The sequence below is a fragment of the Hippocampus bargibanti genome, linkage group LG07 (genome assembly GCF_051943395.1).
Source record: "Hippocampus bargibanti isolate YZ-2025 linkage group LG07, ASM5194339v1, whole genome shotgun sequence".
In the NCBI taxonomy this organism is placed as follows: domain Eukaryota; kingdom Metazoa; phylum Chordata; class Actinopteri; order Syngnathiformes; family Syngnathidae; genus Hippocampus; species Hippocampus bargibanti.
This window is the reverse complement of record NC_142740.1, coordinates 27,867,824-27,887,540: the sequence shown is the minus strand read 5'-3', so window position 1 is coordinate 27,887,540 and position 19,717 is coordinate 27,867,824. Positions and strand designations below refer to the sequence as shown.

The window sequence follows — 19,717 nt, the reverse complement described above, 5'->3', positions numbered from 1 at the left end:
TGAAAGGCGATTAGAAATGAAATGTATTATTATTATTATTATGATTATATTCATAACTTTTGACAGATGCTGGACAAAGGAGCATCCATTTTGTTTTCCAGGTGGTATTTGATTGACATTTGAGAGCGGAGAGAAAGTCTTGATTTTATGTATTTATTTTTGTGTGTGTATCTTTTGGAATCATCCCAAAGAGGCAAGTTTGTCTCCAAACCTGTTTTTTGTTTGGCCTGCCTTTGTTTGATTTTCATTGAATGGCTGAATATTCATTTTTTTATTTTTATTTTTTTTTTTTTGGGGGGGGGGGGTGCTGTGAGATTTTTGTTCCCCTCAAAGTCAAGTACAGTGATACCTTGGCTTACGAACGTAATTGGTTCCCAGAAATCGTTTGTACGGCGAAAAGTGTGTCTTCCAAACATTAATTTCCCATAGGAAACCATTAAAATGAGAATAATCAGTTCCCAAGTCCCCATAAATCATCCTTTTCAACTAAATTACATTACTAAACTAACTACACACAATATACCTTATTTTATCTATGATAAATGTGCTATTGTATTGTCATTAAATAAACTGTACTGTATAATAAACTCGTTTTATTGACCTTTGCGATGGTCGTTGTTGTAGTTGCCTCTTGATGATATCCGAGTAAATTTGCCTCGATTTCTCTGCGATAATACCGTCACTCACGAACTTAATTGGTTCCCAGAAAGTGCGTTTAAGGTGAAAAGTTCATCTTCCAAACATGTATTTCCCATAAGAAAATATTAAAATGAGAATAATCCGTTCCCAGCTTCCCCACAAAACATAATTTTCTACGAAATAAACCTTAAAACTACACAAAATAGACCTTATTTTATGTATAATAAATGTGCTTTGGTATTGTAATTAAAGAAATAAACTGTACTGTATAAGAACGTCGGTTTATTTACCTTTGTGAGGGTCGTTGATGGCTTGAAAAAAATCATTGGCACCGACCTACCCACTCTGGAGGACTGCAAGAATCCAAACTAGGGCGCAGAAAATCCTACTGGATCCTCCGCACCATGCCCACCACCTTTTCCAGCGACTTCCCTCAAGCAGGCGCTACCCAATCCATGCATACTAAATCCAGCAGACATTTAAACAGCTTCTTCCTGCCGGCACCATTAACTCTTTCAACAATAACTCAAATAGAAGTGTACAGTGCCTCTTTGCAATTTTTTGATGATGATGATACTAGTGCAGTGTGTTCGACCGGAAACAAATTCCTTGTGTGTTCTACATACTTGTCAATAAAGATGATTCTGATTCTGATTGATGGAATGGAATTGTGTGATGTTTAGCTGGGTTGATAGCTTTTTGCATCAAGTGTACAGATGGCTTGTGCGGCTTATTTGTGGAGCCTGATTGATGGGATCTTTTAACCTCGCAGTCTGCACTCTGCCTTTGAACTATCACGACAGTTGAAGCGAGTCCAAATTTCGCTGTTTTCTATCCATTTGCTCACTTTTTCACTGTAGTTCTTTCTTTGTAGTGCTATCAAGCTACAGTCGTCTCCCTTTCCTGTTTCATGTGCGGCTTTAACCGAAGACTGGGGGCGGGGAATAGAGGAGAAAAAAAGTCTCCGGCTCTTTGTTCGGAGCCGGCTCTCTTTGTCCACTTCAGAGAGCCGGCTCTAAGAACCGGGTCGTTTGCAAACGACACATCACTCCGTGTGTTTCCCAAAAAATAGTTTGGATGCCAATATTTAATTTCTTGCAAATTTAACGTTCAAAAAGTTTGTTAGCCAAAGTTTTGTTAGCTAAAGCGTTCGTAAACTGAGGTATCACTGTATGTGCTTTAGCAAAGGCTAGCCTGTGGCTAATGACAGCTTTACAGGGCGGGGGGTGGCGGGGATGGGGCCGGAGGTCAGCGGGGGCGGGGCTTGCGCCCTATCAGCAACACCTCTGAGGGAGCTGGCCCGCCGGTTTGTCGCTCAGTCTGGCCGTCTTGGTCCCGGGGGCGGGCGGAGCCTCCACGTCCACGCGCTCCGACATCTTGACGCAGATGATGTCCACCAGGCGCTCGAAAACCTGCCGCACGTTGACGTTCTCTTTGGCGCTGGCCTCGTAGTACTCGAAGCCTAAAAACGAGACGGTGGCGTGAGAAGAGGTTGCGCCGCAAGCGGGGGCGGGGCTTTGTTTGCCCAGCTTGACAAACAGGACCGGATTTCAATAGCAAACGGCGAGCGGCTTAGCCCGCGGCATAATAATAATAATAATAATAATAATAACAATACATTAAATTTCTAAGCGCCCTTCAAAACTCTCAAGGACATTTTACAGTCTTTGGATTTTTTTTTTCTGTGTGCGTGAGCAGCGGCAGCCATTCGCGCCACCGTTCACTCAACCCGGAAGTCACTCAGATAGAAAGCGAGCTAGCTAATAGATAGCTAATAGATAGCCAGCTAGATAGGTCAGATAGCTAAAAGGTAGCTAGGTAGATATCTAATAGATAGCCAATAGATAGCCATCTAGCCAGTTATATAGCTAGATAGCTATTTGAAGCCATCTAGCCAGTTAGATAGCTAGATAGCTATTTGATAGCCAATAGATAGCCATCCGGCCAGTTAGATAGCTAGATAGCTAATAGATAGCCAATAGATAGCCAGCCAGCCAATAGCTCGCTGGATAGCTAGTTAATAGATAGCTAGCTATATAGCTACCTAATAGATAGCTAAATAGATAGCTTGCTAGATAGATAGATAGATAGATAGATAGATAGATAGATAGATAGATAGATAGATAGATAGATAGATAGATAGATAGATAGATAGATAGATAGATAGATAGAGCGAGCCACAATAGGTCTGGCAACTATTGTCAGTAGCTATTTCGAAACATCTTTGAAAACTCTCAAGGTCACTTTACAGTCACAGGATACGTTTTTTTCTGTGGGTGAGCAGCGGCAGCCACATGCGCCAGCGTTCACTGAACCCGGAACTAACTCAAATAGACAGAAAGCTAGCTAGCTAATAGGTAGCCAATAGATAGTTAAGAGATAGCCAGCTAAACCGCCAGCGAGTGAACTAGCGAATAGATAGCTCACAGATAGCGAATAGATAGCGAATACATAATAATAATCTTCTTCTTTTCCTTTCGGCTTTTCCCTTCAGGGGTCGCCACAGCGAATCAATGTCCTCCATCTATCCCGGTTTTGTGCATCCTCTTCTCTCACACCAGCTACCTTCATGTCCTCTTTGACCACATCCATAAAGCTCCTCTTCGGTCTTCCTCTCGGTCTCCTGCCTGGCAGTTCAAGGCTCAGCATCCTTTTCCCGATATAGTCGCTCTCTCTCCTCTGGACATCTGGTCCAAACCATCTCAGTCTGACTTTGTCTCCAAAGCCTCTAATATGAGTTGTCCCTCTAATGTACTCATTCGTGATCCTATCCAACCTGGTCACTCCCAAAGAGAACCTCAACATCTTCAGCTCTGCTTCCTGTCTTTTCTTCAGTGGCACTGTCTCCAGTCCAAACATCATGGCTGGTCTCACCACCGTTTTATACACTTTTCCTTTCATCCTAGCTGAAAGCCTTCTATCGCACATCACACCTGACATTTTTCTCCAGCCTCTCCAGCCTGCCTGGAGACGCTTCTTCGCCTCTTTTCCACACTCTCCATTGCTCTGGACAGTTGACCCCAAGTATTTCAAATCCTCCACCTTCTTTATCTCTTCTCCCTGGAGCGTCACTCTTGCACTTGGATCCCTCTCATTCACACACATGTATTCCGTCTTGCTGCGACTGATCTTCATTCCTCTCCTTTCCAGGGCATATCTCCACCTCTCTAGTTTCTCCGCCACCTGTTCCCTGTTCTCGCTACAGATCACAATGTCATCTGCAAACATCACGGTCCAAGGAGATTCTTATCTAACATCGTCTGTCAGCCTGTCCATCACCATAGCAAGCAAGAAGGGGCTCAGAGCTGACCCCTGGTGGAGTCCCACCTTCACCTTGAATTCCTCAGTCATACCGACAGCACACCTCACAACTGTCCTACAGTCATGATACATGTCTTGCACCGCTCTGACATAATTTTCCGTCACTCCAGACTTCCTCATGCAATGCCACAGCTCTTCTCTGGGCACCCTGTCGTACGCTTTCTCCAGATCTACAAAGACACAATGCAATTCCTTCTGACCTTCTCTGTACTTCTCTATCAGCATTCTTCAAGCAAACACTGCATCTGTCGTACTCTTTTTTTGGGCATGAAGCCATACTGCTGCTCACAAATCTGCTCTTAGTCGAGCTTCAACTACTCTTTCCCAGAGTTTCATTGGATGGCTCATCAACTTTATTCCTCTGTAGTTAGTACAACTCTGCACATCTCCTTTGTTCTTAGAAATGGGCACGAGTAGACTTTGTCTCCATTCTTCAGGCATCTGTTCACCATCTAAGATCTTGTTAAATAACCCAGTCAGGAACACCACCGCCACCTCTCCAAGACACTTCCATACCTCGATTGGTAAATCATCAGGCCCGAGTGCCTTTCCCCCCTTCATCCTCTTCAGCGCCCTCCTCACTTCATCCTCGCTAATGCTTGCTACGTCTTGGTCCACAACAGTCACGTCTTCTACTCTTTGTTCCTTCTCATTTTCCTCATTCATCAATTCTTCAAAGTACTCTTTCCATCTTGCCATCACACTACTGGCACCTGTTAATACATTGCCTCTCTCTATCCTTAATCACCCGAACCTGCTGCAGGTCCTTACCGTCTTTGTCTGTCTGTCTCACCAGCCTGTAAAGATCAGTCTCACCTTCCTTGCTGTCCAGCCGAGCATACAAGTCATCATAGGCCTCTTGTTTGGCCTTTGCCACCTTTACTTTAACCGTGCGCCGCATCTCATTCAGAATCAGAATCAGAATCAGAATACCTTTATTCGTCCCGCAATGGGGAAATTTGCAGTCCACAGCAGCAATTGAAGAGGGATGGGGTTGGGGTGGGAGTGAAAGGATAGAAAACAAGATATTCTAAGCATAAGCATTGTACTGCTGTCTACTCTCGTCCGTCCTCTCAGTGTCCCACTTCTTCTTTGCTAACCTCTTTCTCTGTATACACTCCTGCACCTCCCCGTTCCACCACCAAGTCTCCTTATCTACCTTTCTTCCACTCGATACACCAAGTACTTTCCGACCTGCGTCTCTGATTATGTTCGCTGTAGTTTGCCAGTCATCCGAATGACCTCTTGCCCACCCAGTGCTTGTCTTACCTCCTTCCTAAATGTCATGCAACACTCTTCCCTTTTCGACTTCCACCATTTTGTCCTCACTTCAGCCTTTGGTTTCTTCATCGTCCTCACTGCCAGCGTCCTCCTACACACCACCAACCTATGCTGTCTGGCTACACTCTCACCAACCACTACTTTGCAGTCACTGATTTCCTTTAGATGGCGCCGTTGACACAAAATGTAGTCTACCTGTGTACTTCTGCCTCCACTCTTGTAGGTCAGCCTATGTTCCTGTCTCTTCTGAAAGAAAGTATTGACAATAGCCATTTCCATTCTCTTAGCAAAGTCAACCACCATCTGTCCTTCAGCGTTCCTCATCTGGAGTCCAAACCTGCCCATCACCTCCTCATCATCTTTGTTTCCTGCGCCAACATGTCCATTGAAGTCTCCACCAATGACAACCCTCTGACTTCTCGGGATGTTCTGTATGACTTCCTCAAAGTCCGACCAAAATGTCTCCTTCTCCGCCAGCTCACATCCTACTGGTGGGGCATACCCACAAACAACATTGAACATCACTGATGCCTTCAATTTCTAGCTTCAGACACATCATTCTATCTGATACTCTTTTTACTTGTAAGACATTCCTAACAAACTCCTCTTTTAAGATAACCCTAACTCCATTTCTCTTTCTGTCTTCACCATGATAGAACAACTTCAACCCTGACCCTAAGCTTCTCGCCTTGCTCCCTTTCCACCTGGTCTCCTGGACACACAGTACGTCTACCTTCCTTCTCTGCATCATGTCAACCAGCTCTGTACCTTTACCTGTCATTGTTCCTACATTCAAAGTTCCTACTCTTCGTTGTATACTCTTGGCGTTCCATTTGTCTCTTTTCCTCCCTCCTCTCCTTCTTCGACCAACAGTCGTCCATTTTCCACCACCGGCACCCTGAAGGTCAACAGTACCAATGGCGGCCATTGTTAACCTCGACCGATCCGGTATGGGATTCATAGGTTTGATTCGCATATTTGTTTCGCCATTTTTTATTACGTCGGATGCCTTTCCTGACACAACCCTCTGTATTTATCCGGGCTTGGGACGGGCACAATAAGACAATAATAATAATAATAATAATAATAATAATAATAATAATAATAATAATAATAATAATAATAATAATAACACATTTAACGGGAAATACCAGTAAGACTTTAGTTTGCTGATGAAGTTTCTTGGATAAGAATCGAAACGTCCGACCACTTCAAATTTGTACAGATAACGGCCGAAGAAACCTTTTCATCGATGGACCACCCCTGTACGACTGATAACTTACACAGACATTTAACAGGATTTTTTTTGTGCGGGTGAGCAGCGGCAGCCATTCGCGCCAGCGTTCACTCTACCCCAAGTAACTCAGCAGCAAAGTTATGAAAGGAAGAGGAGAGGACAGAAAGAAGTAGAAAAACAAAATACAGGAGCTGCTGGAAAGGCAGCCACTCTCGTGGCGCCATCTTGAAGTAAAAAAAAATAAATAATAACAAATAATATGACAACACTAAGACACATTCTTCAGCACTTGCCGTACCCTCTTTGTGACATGAAGCAGTTCTAGATGATCAAAGCGTCCTTTTCAGCAGTGGATCAGGGACGTCATGGTGGAACGTGCACGTCTACTACAAGCTAAATGTTGAAAGCAAACACGAAGCTATAGCTAACATCCATTAACAAAAAGAGAATGTCTCACATCTCCTGTCCAACGTAAAAATCCGCATCAATTCCAAGCCGCGACCGTTCCACATACGCATCGGCACTCTGCGCTGACGCTCGGGAAGTCTCACCCAGTTGGTCCGCCAAGTGTTTTCCCTTCTCGGGGGCGACCGCTCTCTCCTCGTCCATGTCGCACTTGTTGCCCACCATGATGACTTGGGCGTTGTCCCACGAGTACGTCTTGATCTGAGTGGCCCTGCAGCGCAAAACATTAGCAGTCAAGCGGAGGCGTCGAGGGACGGCGTATATCGGCACGCGTACGCACCAGTCCTGCACGGCGCCGAAGGACTCCTCGTTGGTGATGTCATACATGAGGATGAAGCCCATGGCGCCCCGGTAGTACGCCGTGGTGATGGTGCGATAGCGCTCCTGGCCCGCCGTATCCTGTGCGAAACGACCGCAGAGGTAGGTGGACGCCATCAAGTCGCTTGCCGGACAATCGCTTAGCGGCGGCTACGCACGAGAGGCCCACACGGGAGTGCAATATTCCCACAACTTAGCGCGCAGCTAATTTGTCCCCTTACAATTAGCTTGTACCGACACAACAAAAGTACATGTCGGATGGTTTTGTATTGTGGACGAAAACAGATGTACGTTAGCCACGAAATTGAGCAGGAACGTTAGCAGGACCGTGAGCAAGAATGTTAGCAAGAACATAAGCAACAACATAGGAAAGAACATTAGCAGGAACGTTAGCAGGACCGTGAGCAAGAATGTTAGCAAGAACATAAGCAACAACATAGGAAAGAACATTAGCAGGAACGTTAGCAGGAATGTTAGCAGGACCGTTTGCAAGAATATTAGCGAGAATGTTAGCAAGAACATGAGCACGAATGTTGGCAAGAGAGTTAGCAACAACGTCCTTGAGAGTGTTGAAAGGCGCTTATAAAGGAAATGTATTATTATTATTATTATTATTATTATTATTATTATTATTATTATTATTATTGTCTGTCTAGTTGATTATATATTAGCTAGGTATTAGCTATCTATTTGACTAGCTAGCTATTATTATTATTATTATTATTATTATTATTATTATTATTATTGTTAATAATAATAATAATAACGTTGGCAAGAACGTTGTTGCTAACGTTAGCAATAATGTAAGCAAGAATGTTAGCAAGAACATAAGCAAGAATGTTGGCAAGAACGTTAGCAACAACGTTGGCAACAACGTTAGCAGGACTGTTAGCAAGAATGTAAGCAAGAACATTAGCAAGCATGTTAGCAAGAACATAAGCAAGAACGTTAGCAACAACATTGGCAATAATGGTAACAGAAACGTTAGCAGGACTGTTAGCAAGCATGTAAGCAAGAACATTAGCAAGAATGTAAGCAAGAAAATGAGTGAGGATGTTAGCAAGAACATAAGCAAGAATGTTGTTGCTAACGTTGGCAATAACGTTAGCATGACCGTTAGCATGAACGTTAGCAAGAACTTTAGCAACAACATTGGCAACAACATTGTGGCTAACATTGGCTGGAACGTTAGCATGAATGTTAGCCTGAGCGTTGACAAGAATATTAGCAATTACGTTGGCAATAACGTTGGCAAGTGTCACGTTGAGATTGGGCAGCAGGTGGCGGTATTGTGCTTCCCAGCCTGTTACACACCTGCTGCTAATCTGCTCATGATTCAAGCGGGCTATTGAAGAGTGTCATTCGGACATTGAATTGTTTGTTGCTACTGCTCGCGCTCAGGTTTGCTATTTTTCATTCTTGTTCTAAACCAGACCTCGTTTGTTAGCATGTGCTGTACTTTTGCTATGATGGGAGCGAAAAAGATCCCACGAGAGGCTATTGTTAAGCCAAAGAGAATACAAAAGAAAATGACGGTCGAGCAGAAGAAGGAGATCATCAAAAAACACCAACAAGGTGTGCGTTTGTGTGACTTAGCGTACTAAGTTGCTACGTGTGACTCAGGGTGTTTCTGTGTTGAAAAACTCCGAGTTACTTCCGGGTTGAGTGAACCCTGGCGCGTGTGGCTGTCGCTACCCACAAAAAAAAAAAAAAAAACATCCTGTGACTGTAAAGCTATCTACCTAGCTATCTCATAGCTATATACCTATCTAGCTGGCATACTTGGCAATAAAGATGCTTCCTTACCTATATGGCTATCTAGCTATTTAGGTAACTGTCTAGCTGGCTATCTATTAGCTAGCTAACTTTCTATCCGAATTACTTCCGGGTTGAGTGAACTCTGGCGCGTGTGGCTGCCGCTGCTCACCCACAAAAAAAAAAACACATCCTGTGACTGTAAAGTGAACTTGAGAGATTTGAAAGGCGCTTAGAAGTTAAATGTATTATTATTATTATTATAAATGGAATAGATTATTTAGCGGTGTTAGCGCCATGACACGGTGACGGGCGTTTGCGACTAAAGCCCCACGTGGCTTTGAATTTTCCACCAATCCAACGAAGCGGCGGTCGCGGTTCCAAACAATGCAATGTGGCGCAAGGATGGCGAGCGTGAAACTCACCCAGATTTGTAGCTTGATGCGCTTGTCGTTGCGGTAGACGGTCTTGACCTTGAAGTCGATGCCCACCGTGCTAACGAAGGAGTTGCTAAAGGAGTCGTCGGCGTAGCGGAACAGGAAGGAGGTTTTGCCAACGCTGCTGTTGCCGATGATTAGCAGCTTGAACATGTAGTCAAAGTTCTGGTCCGAGCCGTCTCGCTGGCCGTAGCGCTGCTCCGCTTTCGCCATCTGAACGCAAACATGGCCGACGCGGACAAAAACGTTTGGGGAGGAATTAGCGGAATTCTCACTAATGTTCTTGCTAACAGTCCTGCTAATGTTTTTGCTAACATTCTCGCAAATGTTCTTGCTTACATTCTTGCTCACGGTCCTGCTAACGGTCCTGCCAATGTTGTTGCTTATGTTCTTGCTAACATTCTCGCTAATTTCTTGCTAACAGTCCTGCTAATGTTTTTGCTAACATTCTCGCAAATGTTCTTGCTTACATTCTTGCTCACGGTCCTGCTAACGGTCCTGCCAATGTTGTTGCTTATGTTCTTGCTAACATTCTCGCTAATGTTCTTGCTAACAGTCCTGCTAACGTTTATGCTAACGTTCTCGTTAACGTTATTGCCAATGTTGTTGCTAACGTTCTCGCCAACATTCTTGCTTATATTCCTGCTAACAACTTCCGGGTTGAGTGAACGCTGGCGCGTGTGGCTGCCGCTGCTCACGCGCAGGAAAAGTATCCTGTGACTGAGAGTTTTGAAAGGTCATTTGAAATGAAATGAATTCTTCTTCTTCTTCTTCTTCTTCTTCTTCTTCTTATTATTATTATTATTATTATTATTATTATTATTATTAATGCTGTTAACGTTTCTGTTAACATTGTTGCTAACGTTCTTGCCAACATTCATGAGCCAGTGTTCACTCAACCCGGAAGTAACTCAAACAGAGAGAAAGCTAGCTATCTATAAAGCTAGTTGTTAGCCAGCCAGCTAGTTAGCTAAGAGATAGCGAATATGTAGATAGCTAGATTGCTAAAACTGTAGATCGTGAGACAGATAGCTATATAGCAAATAGATAGCTTGCTAGGTAGCCAGCTAGCTAGTTGGCGAATAGATAGCAAATAGATAGCTAGCTAAGTAGTCAGCCTTTCAAAACTCAAGGTCACTTTACAGTCACAGGATCGTTTTTTTCTGCGCGTGAGCAGCAGCCACATGCGCCAACATTTACTCAACCCGGAAGTCACTCAAATAGATAGCTAGCTAACAGATAGCTAATAGATTTCCAGATAGACAGGTAGCTAACTAGCTAGATAGCCATGTAGCTAATAAAGAAAGAGTGACTGCTTTTCCAGTAGCTCCTGTTTTGTGTTTCTACTTCTTTCTTTCCTTTCCTCTTCCTTTCCTAACATTGACTGCTGTGAAATGTCAATTTCTCCACTGTGAGACGAATAAAGGTACATCCAATCCAATAGCCAGCTACATAGCTAGCCAGATAGCAAATAGATAGCTAATAGATAGCCAGCTAGGTAGCTAGCTAATAGATATGTTGGTTTTTTTTTCCTTCTGCTGCAGTGACATTTTATTTATTTATTTATGTATAGTCATGACCCGTCCAAATCCCGAATTGTTGTGGGTGGGCTTTGGGGGGGCGTGGGGGTGTCATCCTCTCAATTGAATTAAAATGCGGGTGTTAATTTATCGACCAGTGATTACAAACGGCCGCGTGAATCCTTTTTCGACGTTTTCCCTTCTTCGCACGTGAACGCGCGTGACTATATGCGCGCGTGTCGCCTTTGCGTCAGCGTGCGCGTTCGTGTGTCCGGATGGTGACAGGCGCACCGTCTCCATGGCAACCGAACACCTGCCGAGGCTCCTCTGAACGCCGCTGTCGGGCGGAAGACATCTTCATCGTCTTCATCTTCATCCTCGTCCTCATCATCCTCATCACAACATGCAAAGCGCGCAACATGTCATCTGTCGACGACGATGTGCGCGTGCACCTTTCCTTACCTCTATCCTGGGCGGATCTCAAGCTCGCGCGCGTCCGAGGAGGCGTCTGTCGGTCGGTCTCTCGTCTGTGAGTCCTTCCGCCCGCCCGTCTGTCGCTCCGTCTGTCTTTCGTCTCCTTGAAGGCAACGAACGGCAGCGAGAATGCGCGCGTCGGCGTGGAAAGGGCGCGAAACGGGAGCCGAGGACGAGGAAGGGTCTCGCGTACGCGCGTACGTGCGACGATGACGCGTGCTCGGACGCTGAACGGGGAGAAGACGCACGCCCCGCCCAGACGGCCGCCGTGCGCGCGCACGCCAGCAGGTGCGCCCTCGCGCCTATGACTCATTCGTGCGTGCGTTTTCAGGCTCGGCAGCGGGAGCGCGCCTCCGCCCTCGTCAAATCAAACGAAAATCTCAATGGACGCATCAACAGAGGCTTTTTTGCCCCTTTTTTGTTGCCTTTTCCCGAACCGGATGTCTCGGTCTTGGTCTCGGTCGTGGTCTTGGGCGCTGCCAGACCCAATCAAGTGGCTAAACAACAAGTCTCAGTAAGCCACGGCGAGCAACGGCGCCACCGCGTGGCTCCGACGAGGAACCGCTCTGGAAAAGAAAGCAGCAAAATGCAATTAGCAGTGGCCTACAAGGCCTTCTCTGCTGGCCTAAAAATATCTGAATCGCGGACTGATGCGAATGCTATTTTTTCCATGATTTTTTATTAAATAATTGCAAATTGTCCTGTCGGTTGTCAGGGTCTGCAAGGCCTTCATTGCTGGCCTAAAAATATCTGAAGCACAGACGGATACGAATGCTATTTTGTCCGTGAATTCTTCTGAAATCATTCCAAATTGTCTTGTTGGTTGTCAGGGCCTGCAAGGCCTTCTCTGCTGGCTTCAAAGTATCTGAATCACGAACTGATGTTCATTATATTTTGTCCATGAATTTTTATTAAATAATTGCAAATTGTCTTGTCGGTTGTCAGGGCCTGCCAGGCCTTCTCTGCTGGCCTAAAAATATCTGAATCACGGACTGATGCCAATGCTATTTTTTCCCATGAATTTTTATTAAATAATTGCAAATTGTCCTGTTGGTTGTCAGGGCCTGCAAGGCCTTCATTGCTGGCCTAAAAATATCTGAAGCACAGACGGAACCGAATGCTATTTTGTCCGTGAATTTTTATTAAATAAATCCAAATTGTCTTGTTGATTGTCAGGGCCTGCAAGGCCTTCTCTGCTGGCCTCAAAATATATATAGCTAGCCAGCTAGCTAAAAGTTTTGACTTCAAGATGGAGCCGCAAGTGTGGCTGCCTTTCCAGCAGCTCCTGTATTTTGTTTTTCTACTTCTTTCTTTCCTTTCCTCTTCCTTAAACTGTTTGATTTTTTTTTTACCACGAACGTCTGGATTCGTGATAACCTCATAAAATTGCAATGTTATTTGCTATTTTTTGCTTGCGTGTGTGTGTGTATGTGTGTGTGTGTGTGTGTGTGTGTGTGTGTGTGTGTGTGTGTGTGTGTGTGGATATGGATATGGATATGAATATGGATATCTATATGTTATAGCTGTCTATTAGTTAGCTAGCTTTCTATCTGAGTTACTTCCGGGTTGACTGAAGGCCTATCTGTTATCTGTTAGCTATCTATTAGCTAGCTATCTTTCTATCTGAGTTACTTGGCTATCTATTAGCTGTCTATTAGCTAGCTAGCTTTCTATCTGAGTTACTTTGGGAGGCGCTTATAAATGAAATGTATTATTATTATTATTATTATTATTATTATGATAGTCTAGAAGGCCTCGTAACACAAACTGGGAACCCTCGGACAGCATCCGTCACCCGGAAGAAGATTCCGGCGACTTCCGGGAGCCAGCCATCTGGAAGCTTCCGATTTGAGCAAAGAAACAAAGAAGCCCTTAATCATTCCCTGCGCTGCTAACACGGGACCCTTTCGGTTAGCGCCGGTTCTCGCCGGGGGGCCCGCCGATCTCGTGACGGAAGCAACACTGAGGGCCTTCTGTCTTCATCTCCACCCCGAGGAGACGCAAGGGGGGGCGGAGCCAATGCTATAAAAAGGACAAACGGCGATGGAGCGCGAGCGGCGGCGATGGACGATCTGAGCCCGAGAGAGCGGCAGCTGCTGAAGATGCGGCGCGACAGCGACACCAAGGCGGCGCAACTGCTCAAGATGGAGAAGCTCATGCAGCAGACCAAAGACCTGATGGACAAACGCGGAGAGCCCGACAAGGTCCAGGAGAACATGGGTGCGTTCGCCCGCCGTCAGGGCGTCCTCCGTGGTCCAGGTCAAAGGTCACGCTTACCCTCACCGGGGTCAGAAATGCTTTGCTTTTGTCCGTGCGTGTAATGGAGGACCTGGAGGAGAAGGTCCGGTCCAGCCGGCGCCACCGCCGCAACTCCCTGCACCACACGCAGATGCTGGAGAGTCAAATGAAGACGGTGAAGGGCGAGCTGGAGGGGACGCTGGACCACCTGGAGGAGCTTCGCAACGTCCTGCGACGTTCGCAGCAGAAGGCCGAGGAGCGCAAGGCCGCCATGGAGAAGCTGGCCGCCGGACTCAGGTGAACCGAGGCGAAAAACAAAGACCCCGGCGGGTTCCGCCGGTCTGGACGGAGGGCCCGGCGGACTCCCGCGAGACTCGCTTCCTATAGACTGCATCGTGCTCGGCTGTGTTCCACGACACCGCAAATTATCTGCGACAAGAACGGATCTTTTTTTTTTACATTGATTATAGTGGGAAGTGCTGTTTTGGTTTTCAAACAGGTTTCTGAAACGGATTATGGTCGCTTTTGAGTTATCTATTATCTATCTAGCTAGCGATCTATTAGTTAGGTAGCTAACTTTCTACCTATTTGAGTTATTCAACTATCAAGCTAACTATGAGTTATCTATTAGCTATCTAGATAGCTATCTATTAGTTATCTATTAGCTAGATAGCTAACTTTCTACCTATTTGAGTTATTCAACTATCTAGCTAACTATCTGAGTTATCTATTAGCTATCTAGATAGCTATCTATTAGTAATCTATTGGCTATCTAGCTAACTTTCTATGTATTTGAGTTATTCAACTATCTAGCTAACTATATATGAGTTGTCTATTAGCTATCTAGCTAGCTATCTATTAGTTATCTATTAGCTAGATAGCTAACTTTTTTACCTATTTGAGTTATTCAACTATATAGCTAACTATCTATGAGTTATCTATTAGCCAGCTAGCTAGCTAACTTTCTATCTATATGAGTTACTTCCGGGTTGAGTGAACGCTGGCGCATGTGGCTGCCGCTGCTCACCCACAGAAAAACTGATCCAGTGACTGTAGAGTGATCTTGAGTTTTGAAAGGCGCTTCCAAATGAAATGTATTATTATTATTATTATTGTTATTATATTCTTTGACAATGCTGCCGCCTGCTGGAACGGAGACGCAATTACACTTGATTTGATTCTCTTGAGCAAACAGCCTTCCCCCTAGCTTGACCAGACCAGACTAGTCGATCGCGATCATTTTCCAGGATAGTCAAGACTGTGCTAAGCCATGCGAGCGTTGCTAAGCGTTAGCAGATTGACAAAATGAGACCATGCTGCATCCAACGACATTCAATTCCTTGACTGCTTATATTTCCACATTCTTTTATGAAAATAAAAACCGTAAAAGAGTTCTTGGACGTGTTGTTTTTGTGTATCGGCCAATGTCAGCCGGTTTTCGCTAGTTTCGCTAGCGTCGAGCCAATCATAGTTTGCGAAACATCGATCAGCGCCTTTAAGAAGGCCTTGGTCCTCCTTTTGGGTTACCAACTTGAACTCTGATTGGTTCTAACAATAGTTTGATCGACACATTTAATGCTCCAGGGCCTGCAGGACTGATTGTGAAGGCCTACGGGTCGATTTCTGACTCTGGCAACGAAAAGTGAGCGCTGGCTCAGCAGTGGCTAGCTATGTAGCATGTATCTATCTGTTGGCTATCTATTAGCTCTCTATTAGCTGGCTGCCTAGCGTTGTATCTATTTTCTCCCAGGTTGAGTGAACGCTGGCGCGTGTGGCTGCCACTGCTCACCCACAGAAAAACATATCATGTGACATGAAATGTCTGTGAAATGAAATGCATGATTATTATTATTATTATTATTATCAAAGTAAGAGATTGAAAGACAATTTGGAATGATTTCAGAAGAATAAATGGACAAAATTGAATTCACATCAGGCCGAGATTCCGATATTTTGAGGCCAGCAGAGAAGGCCTTACAAGGCACTGTATATAGTTACCTAGCTAGCTGTCTAGCTGGCTATCAATTAGTTATATAGCTATGTAGCTACCTAGCTAGCGGTCTAGTTGGCTATCTATTTACCATCTATTAGCTAGCTAACTTTCTAGCTGGCTATCTATTAGTTATATAGCTATCTAGCTACCTAGCTAGCATTCTAGCAGGCTATCTATTAACTATTTATTAGCTAGATAGCTAGTTTTTTTATCTATTTGAGTTACTTCCGGGTTGAGTGAACGCTGCTCACCCACAGAAAAGTGTGACTTGTGACTGAAAAGTGATGTTGACAGTTTTGAAAGGCACTTATAAATGAAATGTTTTATTAGTATTAGTAGCTATCCATTAGCTAGCTAGCTAGCTTTCTATCCGTTTGAGTTACTTCTGGGTTGAGTGAACGCCGTGTGTGGCTGCCACTGCTCAGCCAGCTAGCTAGATAGCTAATATGTTTCCTGACTCAAATAATTAGCCTGCTAGCAAGATATCTGGCTATCTATTAGCTATGTTTTCTGCTGGCACGCCGTCGACTTGTTGTCGGGTTCCTCGCGACTGGTAAAAGTCGGGAGTTATTTGTTTTTTTTGTGCCGGGAGCGTGTTTCCAGCGTCTTGAGATAGCGGTCAGTCATCTGAACTTTAGCTGGATCGCTCTTTGAGCACAAATGGCCGCGGGGGGAAGCGAAAATAGTCAACAAATGCGATGAAAATGGATGGAAGTCACATGATGGCGCTGTGAGGAGGACGTTCCGTTCCGTTCGTAGGCGCCTCGACTTTGTTCACATTCGCTTCTCCGGAAAGCGGCCCGCTAGTTGCTCCGGCTTCACTGTGCAGCGGTTAGGGCTTAGGGTTTAGGGTTAGGGGCTAGGGTTTAGGTTAGGGTTTAGGGTTAGGGTTTAGGTTCGGGTTGAGTGTTAGGGTTTACGTTAGGGTTTAGGGTTTAGGATTATTGTTATTGTTAGGGTTAGGGTTAGGGTTTGGGTTTGGGTTTGGGTTAGGGGTTAGGGTTAGGGTTAGGGTTAGGGTTAGGGTTAAGGTTAGGGTTAAGGTTAGGGTTTAGTTTAGGGTTAGGGTTAGGGTTAGGGTTTAGTTTAGGGTTTAGGTTCGCGTTGAGTGTTAGGTTAGGGTTCGGGTTAGGACGACGGTTATAGTCTCCCTGTGTGGAGTTTGCATGTTCTCCCCAGGCTTGCGTGGTTTTTCTCCGGGTATCCTCCCATATTGCAAAAACATGCCTGGCAGCCAGATTGAACACTCCAAATTGTCCGTACGTGTGAGTGTGAGAGTGACTGGTTGTTTGTCTCAGTGTACCCTGCGATTGGCTGGTAACCTGTTCAGGGTGTCCCCCGCCAGGTGCCCGAGAATGTTCTTCAGATATTTCTTCGCACTCTCTTCCGTAAGATAGACCGCAGGGTGGTTGGGGGGGGCACACCGTGTTTGGAGATTTCGCGGAAGTATTGGCAGGGATCCCCGTGCAGATGACAACGCTATTTGCATCTCTCAATAACATGCGTTTCACTTTTGTGCGATGACCTTGGCTGCAGAGGAGGGCGGTCGGACGGTCTGACTGTCGGACGGACGGTCGGTCGGACGGTCCGGACGGTTCAGATGGTCCGCACAGTCTGTCGGAGGGTCAGAGGGTCGGACGGTCGCAGGGTTGGACGGTCAGACGGTCGGAGGTTTGGAGTGTCGAATGAACGGTCCGGACGGTCGGACGATCGGACGGTCCAGACGGTCTGGGCGGTCCGTCGGAGGGTCTGAGGTTCAGTCGGACGGTCGGAGGGTCGGAAGGTCGGACAGTCGGACGGTTGGACGGACTTTGACTCGACATGACAAGATTGGGTGAGCCAAAGGCGTGTAAAAGGCAGCCCAAATGAAACGAGTGGCCGTACCCCGGATTGGAACCCGGTTTCACGGAGGAATGCCAGTGAAATAGAATCTGAGCAAACCCAACGACTTTGCTCACCCCAGATCAACTTTTGCGATCCGGGCGGGCGGGCGGCACGCCCTCCACGCAAGCGGGTTTGATGGGCTTCCAAAGTCAACTTGGGACGCCAGGGCGCGCTCACTCATGCGTGCCATTCTTTGCGGACTGGTAGAGAGGGCGGGATTAGGCGTGTTGTGTTCGCGCTCCACAATGAGGCACAATGTGCTGATTCGGCACCCGTCGCGCTAACGTGAAGCGACATGACGACGCATTCTTCCGCGCAACGCCGTGCGAGCGCGCGCCGACTTGTGTAACCGGCTAAACCACTTCACGTGGTGGATGGCTTTGTTTGCACAGGACTTTATTTTTTGATTATGTATTCGTGTTAGCTTGAGCGTTTGGCAGGAGTGGGGCAGGGCGTCCCCCCCCCCGTCAGAGGCACACCTGAGGCTAATTTACCACATTTTCCGATGGCCTAAAGGGGACTTCTTTTAAAGGAATTTGTTGTGGACAGTCTGTAGAAGATAATTCATTAGTGGGTCTAGTTTGAAAATTTCTTTATCCAGCTAGCTAGCTATTTGCTATCTATTTGCTATCCAGCTGGCTGGCTATCTAGCTAGCTATCGATGAACTATATAGCTATCTAGCTGCCTATCTAGTCGCTATATAGCTCTCTATTAGCTATTTACTATCTATTTGCTATCTAGCTGGCTGGCTATCTAGCTCGCGATCGCTGAACTACTGTATATAGGTATCTAGCCTGAGAGTTTTGAAATTAAATGGATTATTATTAACATTATCATTAGCTATCTATTGGCTAGCTAGCTAGCTTTCTATCTATGGTTGAGTGAACGCTGCCGCTGCTCACCCACAAAAAAAAATGTATCCTGTGACTGTAAAGTGACCTTGAGAGTTTTGAAAGGTGCTTAGAAATGAAATGGATTATTATTCTTTGGATTATTGGTGTGTCAAAGTTAAGGTTTGGGGGCCTGCGCGTCGTTTTACGTGTCAACCAAAATCTCAAATTGTCGCGTGTCAAAAACGATGCTGGCAATGATCCTTTTCTGACACTCTTTCCACCCACCTGAAGAAGATTTGAACAAACTTTTGATTTTTCAGCTTGACTTCATTTGTTGGCTGACGAAACATTTTGGCGACTTTGCTCTCAAACGGCTCCCACAAAAAGCCAAAATGGCAAAACAAAACCGGCAAAACCAGAGCAAAAAAGGGGGGATTGTTAGCACAAACTCACAATTTGCACTTGAGCTATCTAGCTATCGAGCTTGCTATCGGTCTGGCTATCTAGCTGTCTATCTATTTGCTATCTATTAGCTAGCTGGCTAGCTCTCTAGCTGGCTATCTACTAGTTATTTTTTGGCTAGCTAATCTCACTATCATACTAGCTATCTAGCTGGCTACCTTGCTAATTATCGATTTGATATCTATTTGCTAACTAGCTATCTAGATGGCTACCTAACTAGCTATCTATATGCTTTCTATCTAGCTAGTTATCTATTAGTTTTCCATTAGCCAGCAAGCTAACTTTCTATCTATTTGAGTTATTCCAGGTTGAGTGAACTCCGATCTACCTAGACAGCTAATAGCTAGCTAGCTAGATAGCTAGATAGCTAGATAGATAGATAGATAGATAGATAGATAGTGAGCTAGCTAGACAGCTAATAGATAGATAGCTAACTAGATAGCTAGCTAGCGAGGTAGCTATTAGCTAGCTTGCTAGTTTTCTATCTATTTGAGTGACTTCTGGGTTGTTGTGAAATGTCAATTTCTCCACTGCCAGACGAATAAAGGTACATCCAATCCAAACATTAGCTATCTAGATAGCTATTGGCTATTAGCTATCTATTAGCTAGCTAGCTCGCTTTCTATCTATTTGAGTGACTTCCGGGTTGTTGTGAAATGTCAATTTCTCCACTGCCAGACGAATAAAGGAAGATCCAATCCAATCCAAACATTAGCTATTTAGCTAGCTATTGTCTATTAGCTATCTATGAGCGAGCTAGCTGGCTTTCTATCTATTTGACTGACTTCCGGGTTGCTGTGAAATGTCAATTTCTCCACTGCTAGACGAATAAAGGTACATCCAATCCAATCCAAGTATG

The 19,717-nt window shown here is 45.2% G+C and overlaps 2 protein-coding genes across 2 annotated transcripts; one reads left to right on the top strand and one right to left on the bottom strand.

Moving 5' to 3' along the window:
• Window positions 1–139: 139 nt before the first annotated feature.
• On the bottom strand, window positions 140–11,573 carry rab3b (RAB3B, member RAS oncogene family). Its single transcript, XM_089000216.1, has 5 exons — window positions 11,436–11,573; window positions 9,442–9,666; window positions 7,224–7,342; window positions 7,030–7,154; window positions 140–2,101 (listed from the first exon to the last, which is right to left on the bottom strand). Exons 2-5 carry the CDS (start codon window positions 9,664–9,666, stop codon window positions 1,914–1,916), a joined length of 657 nt encoding a protein of 218 aa, XP_088856342.1. The 5' UTR covers window positions 11,436–11,573; the 3' UTR covers window positions 140–1,913.
• Window positions 11,574–13,477: 1,904 nt separating this feature from the next.
• On the top strand, window positions 13,478–15,079 carry LOC148896087 (uncharacterized). Its single transcript, XM_089000217.1, has 2 exons — window positions 13,478–13,667; window positions 13,769–15,079. Exons 1-2 carry the CDS (start codon window positions 13,511–13,513, stop codon window positions 13,984–13,986), a joined length of 375 nt encoding a protein of 124 aa, XP_088856343.1. The 5' UTR covers window positions 13,478–13,510; the 3' UTR covers window positions 13,987–15,079.
• Window positions 15,080–19,717: the final 4,638 nt, after the last annotated feature.

Excerpts from the sequence above, each read along its gene's own strand:
- rab3b (XM_089000216.1), bottom strand. The coding sequence starts at position 9,666 with ATGGCGAAAGCGGAGCAGCGCTACGGCCAGCGAGACGGCTCGGACCAG. Across the intron at positions 7,343-9,441 it reads GCATCAAGCTACAAATCTGG|GATACGGCGGGCCAGGAGCG; the intron begins GTGAGTTTCACG and ends CGTTTCGCACAG. Across the intron at positions 7,155-7,223 it reads TTCGGCGCCGTGCAGGACTG|GGCCACTCAGATCAAGACGT; the intron begins GTGCGTACGCGT and ends TTTGCGCTGCAG.
- LOC148896087 (XM_089000217.1), top strand. The coding sequence starts at position 13,511 with ATGGACGATCTGAGCCCGAGAGAGCGGCAGCTGCTGAAGATGCGGCGC. Across the intron at positions 13,668-13,768 it reads CAAGGTCCAGGAGAACATGG|TGGAGGACCTGGAGGAGAAG; the intron begins GTGCGTTCGCCC and ends CCGTGCGTGTAA.